Raw genomic sequence first — 5,373 nt, 5'->3', positions numbered from 1 at the left:
CGAACCAGATGAGCATCGACAGGTTGGCTGGCATGTTCAGTAGACAGTCGGGGTCGGCAAGGACCTAGCGTGCACGCGCATCGCTGGTCCTTGCCGACTATCCATTAACTGACTTTGTGAACAATGTGACCAAATCCAGGAGGTTAATGGATAGACCCCTTAACACTTTTTATTGTCAGCTTTCTGATGCACAATTAGACTTTTTCCACCAGCCACCAGCCTTTTAATACATAGCATTTTTACTTTGCACAAAAAGTTTCCAGTATAGGGTTAATAAGCCATGGAGTTAGGACACAGTGACAAATACTCCACCTCCCCCCCTAACACACACACACCTGCTCCTCCTCCCCCACCCCCCCTATCCCTAACACATACAACTACTCCTCCTCCCCCCTAACACACTAGTTTCACTTTCTCTCCTTCTTTCCAGAATGGCGTCTGCGTGTCTGAGAGATGAGCTGAGTTGCTCCATCTGCCTGAGCATTTATACAGACCCTGTATCCCTGAGATGTGGGCACAACTTCTGCCAGCTCTGTATTGTGAAGGCGCTGGATACACAGGAGGGGACTGGGGGTTATTCCTGCCCGGAATGCAGAGCAGAGTATCAGGAGCGCCCAGCACTGGAGAAGAACAGGAAGCTGAGTAACATTGTGGAAAGTTTCCTATGTAGTCATCCAGAGCAGGAAGAGACCCGGAGCGTCTGTACTTACTGCGTGGAGGCTCCTGTACTGGCTGTGAAGCTGTGTCTGCAGTGTGAGATGTCCCTGTGTGAGGACCACCTGAGTGTACACAACAAGTCAGTGGATCATGTTTTAATTGATCCAACGTCATCACTGAGCAACAGAAAATGCCAATCCCATAAGAAACTTCTTGAGTACCATTGCTGTGAGGATGCTGCCTGTATCTGTGTCTCCTGCTGTATAATAGGATCACACAAAGGACACCAGGTGCAGTCACTGGATGAGGCCATGAAGACCAAGCAGGAGAAGCTGAGAAACCTCTTGGAGAAACTGACCACACACAGAGCACATGCTGAGGAAGAAGTGCAGAGTCTGCAGGATCGCAGGACAGAGGTACAGGAGAGAGCGGCTGTTGTCACAGGGAAAGTCACTGACTTGTTTATGGACATAAGGAGTAAGTTGGATGTCCTACAGGGGAGAGTCCTGAGTGAGGTCTCCAGACAGACTGAGAAGATTTCTCTGCAAATCTCTGATCTGATCCAGCAGCTGGAAGCACAGAAGGACGAGCTGTCCAGGAAGATGGGTCACATTGAGGAGCTGTGTAACGTGACTGACCCACTAACTGTCTTACAGGAGCGAGAATCAGACACTTATGAGAAGGAAAATGACACAGAAAGTAATGCCAAAAAGGTTCATCCTGTGGGTGATCTGGACGAGGGTCTGATCTCAGTGACCTTGCACTCGGGTTTATCTGATATTCTGACTGCTGCAAAGAGAGGGTTCTGTATACCTGAGGCTGCAGATATGTTACTTGATATAAACACTGTAAATCGTTACATCTCTGTATCAGGGGATTTAAAATCTGCATCCTCCTCCAAAATAGACCTAAATTACCCAGAGAGTACAATGAGGTTTACAGAATATCCTGAGGTATTAAGCTGCACAAATTTTGGATCAGGACAACATTGCTGGGAATTGGGAGTCAGCACTTCAAAGTATTGGCGGGTTGGAGTGGCTTATTCTAGTATAGAAAGGAAAGGAAAGCAGTCACTAATTGGAAACAATAGCAAGTCCTGGTGTTTGTGTATGACAGATAAAGGTTGCTCAGTGATGCACAATTCAATGCAAAATGATCTGCAGCTGGAGTCTCTTGTGCAGGTAGTAAGAATATACCTGGACTATGAGGCTGGGCGTCTGTCCTTCTATCAGCTGTGTGACCCCATCAGACACTTACACACCTTCACCGCCACCTTCACTGAGCCCCTACATGCTGCCTTTGTAGTATGGAAGGATGGCTGGGTCAGGATTAAAAGCTAGATACATTACATGAGGTAATAATGTAACATCAGTCACCTATAACTTATTGGCTGGTATTACTTCTTCTACTGTTACTAAATACATGGGTGAGGATGTAATTAGCTACGAGGTTCTGATGCTTTCATATGTTAAACCCTGAAAGCTATTTCGTTTTTTGCAGTGTGTTGATCTCTGGGCCTGATTCAGAGCCGCTCGTAAGTGGCCGCTCGTTTGCTCCGAGCGATGTTCGCACAACTGCGCATGCATATGGGTCGTAATGTGCATGCGCCAACCAGTCATTGCGGTCGGAAATCGTGCGCTCGTACAACAACGAAGGGCTGCTAATTTGATTGACAGAATGAAGCGTTTGTGGGTGGTAACAGGGGAAGGTGCTTGAAAACGGGGGAGTGGAGATCCGAACGCAGGCGTGCCTAACGGTCAAAACTGCGTTTAATGGATGTGCATAATTAACAAAGCAGCATCATCGACCACGTCACTTGGTTGTCTTTTAGCCTTAACTGCTCGCAGTGATAGCGGGAAGTAAACTCTACCACAAGCACTGCGAGCAGTTCAGATGCCTTTTGATGTTCCCGATTAATCAAATAAATAGCGGAGATGACGTATGATGTGAATGGCAAAGGGGCGTCTTTGCAAAATAGCAAACGCATTTTTCGGACGCTCAATATCCGGCCCCTTTTTAAGAACGAGCGTCCGCAAATAGCGTCCGGGTCTGAATCAGGCCCTCTGTTCATGACCTTAGGAGGTGTGGGCAGTAATGTATATAAGGCGGCTCTGTTGTATTTGATGATTACAGTGCAGCTCATATGACACAACACTCGCAAGCTATTTCATTTACCCCCTTAGGTTTTTTATTTTTAAAACGTTTTCTGTGCTTTTCAGTCATGCACTTATATTAGATGTTTTGGTTGTCCTGAGGTAAACTGCAGACCTGCTCTCTGTATTATAGCCTGAGTGGAGAGCACAGAACAGCTGTGTCCTATACAGGGGTAATGGTAATAACACCTCTGCCCCATGTCACCTGGCTGAGGTGAATATAGACAATGACATCAGTAACAGTCACAGGAGGGTATACAGAAGCCAATGTAATAATGTATGTGACTGTGGCCTCCATGTGTCTGATATTCCTAGCACCGTCTCTATGGCCCTGATTCAGAGGCGCTCGCTCTGAATCAGGGCGGGACGGTTTTTTTTATCACCGGCCTCCAGGTCGCTCGCTAAGCTGTGGGTGACCACCCACAGCTTTAACTAGCGGCCTGGCGATGGTCGCAATTATCGCGACTTTCGGGCTTGCGACGAGACCCTTGTGGTAGGGTCTCGTCCACTGCAAGCCCCAGTGAACTTCCTGCTCTAATAGAGCAGGAAGCTCACTACTGACATCACTGGTGCTCACTACTGACATCACTGGTGCTCACTACTGACATCACTGGTGATGTCAGTAGGGCCACCCACAAACGGCAGGCATTCCTTCAGGAACGCCTCCGTTTGTCCAGCTACCCCCCCCTACCCGCCTACAAAATGGGGCGAGCTGTCAATCACAATCGACAGCTGCCCCGTCTTGTAGTGAGTCCAGCAGCAAGTGAAAATTCACTCGCTACGGGGCTCGCGCAGTGAGCACGCCACGCATGCGCACTGCTCGGCCATCGACCCACTAAGCGCTCGCGAGCGGGTCTGAATCAGGCCCTATGTTCCTCTGTAAATAAGGTTGGAATGTGCATGTTACATGTATGTATGGGAATAGGCTGTTACCACTGATAATACTGCATATGGTGCTAAAGAAGAAATATAGATGGAAATTACATGTTACATGCATGTTGTGTGTTATTATTGTGCTCACATTGTGCCCCCTGATGTATGTATCATATACAGTATATCCTGAGGTAAAACCACGTCAGACAGTGTGGGCCTGATTCTGAGCGCACACAATACGTAGTTGAACAATTATTTGCACTTGCACAAAATGTCTGAAAACCATTATGGCGCCGTACGGGTGCTGCAAGCTTCAATGGTGCGACTGATGGTGACGTATAATGAGGAAACATTCGGAATTACACCGCGCACATGGATGATAAAAATGAGCATCTCAGCTCTTGAACACTGGGCACCATGGATGTACTTAAAGGATGTAGTTTGTAGTGTCATTTGCATGAAGTTGCAGACAGGTGACCGCCAGGAGCTGTGTGTGCGTATCTGAATCATACCGTGTGTGTGATATGCAGGAACGTCGCTAAGAATCATGGTCACAACAAACTTTCCCAAATGGCGCCGGGCCCCTAACCTCTGTCCCTGCACCGGCCCTGACCAATGTGATGCCTTAGGTAAGATTATAGCTGGTGCCCCTTATATTACAGCCACTCCCTACACCCAGCATTGTGCTCATACCCTCACACAGACACTACTACACAGAGCACTGTGCTCATACAATCACACAGACACTACTACACAGCTCTATGTCTCTGAGAGTCATTATTATCCTGTCATGTCAGTGACAGCCATACATGTAGGTACAGAGCACTGTGCTCATACAGTCACACAGACACTACTACACAGCTCTATGTCTCTGAGAGTCATTATTATCCTGGCATGTCAGTGACAGCCATACATGTAGCTACAGAGCATTGGGCTCATACAGTCACACAGACACTACTACACAGCTCTATGTCTCTGAGAGTCATTATTATCCTGGCATGTCAGTGACAGTCATACATGTAGCTACAGAGCACTGTGCTCATATAGTCACACAGACACTACTACACAGCTCTATGTCTCTGAGAGTCATTATTATCCTGTCATGTCAGTGACAGCCATACATGTAGGCACAGAGCACTGTGCTCATACAGTCACACAGACACTACTACACAGCTCTATGTCTCTGAGAGTCATTATTATCCTGGCATGTCAGTGACAGCCATACATGTAGCTACAGAGCACTGTGCTCATACAGTCACACAGACACTACTACACAGCTCTATGTCTCTGAGAGTCATTATTATCCTGGCATGTCAGTGACAGTCATACATGTAGCTACAGAGCACTGTGCTCATATAGTCACACAGACACTACTACACAGCTCTATGTCTCTGAGAGTCATTATTATCCTGGCATGTCAGTGACAGTCATACATGTAGCTACAGAGCATTGTGCTCATACAGTCACACAGACACTACTACACAGCTCTATGTCTCTGAGAGTCATTATTATCCTGGCATGTCAGTGACAGCCATACATGTAGCTACAGTGCACTGTGCTCATACAGTCACACAGACACTACTACACAGTCCTATGTCTCTGAGATTCATTATTATCCTGGCATGTCAGTGACAGCCATACATGTAGCTACAGAGCACTGTGCTCATACAGTCATACAGACACTACTACA

At 47.1% G+C, this 5,373-nt stretch overlaps 1 protein-coding gene across 1 annotated transcript; it reads left to right on the top strand.

Annotated features, from left to right (window-relative positions):
- The first annotated feature begins 422 nt into the window (after nucleotides 1–422).
- On the top strand, nucleotides 423–3,800 carry LOC148506347 (E3 ubiquitin/ISG15 ligase TRIM25-like). The gene has a single exon (XM_088446842.1). The coding sequence runs from the start codon at nucleotides 432–434 to the stop codon at nucleotides 1,995–1,997; it is 1,566 nt and encodes a 521-aa protein (XP_088302968.1). The 5' UTR covers nucleotides 423–431; the 3' UTR covers nucleotides 1,998–3,800.
- Nucleotides 3,801–5,373: the final 1,573 nt, after the last annotated feature.

The sequence above is a fragment of the Taudactylus pleione genome, unplaced genomic scaffold (genome assembly GCF_031769625.1).
Source record: "Taudactylus pleione unplaced genomic scaffold, aTauple2 ptg000407l, whole genome shotgun sequence".
In the NCBI taxonomy this organism is placed as follows: domain Eukaryota; kingdom Metazoa; phylum Chordata; class Amphibia; order Anura; family Myobatrachidae; genus Taudactylus; species Taudactylus pleione.
This window is presented reverse-complemented; position numbering and strand designations above follow the sequence as displayed.

Excerpts from the sequence above, each read along its gene's own strand:
- LOC148506347 (XM_088446842.1), top strand. The coding sequence starts at position 432 with ATGGCGTCTGCGTGTCTGAGAGATGAGCTGAGTTGCTCCATCTGCCTG.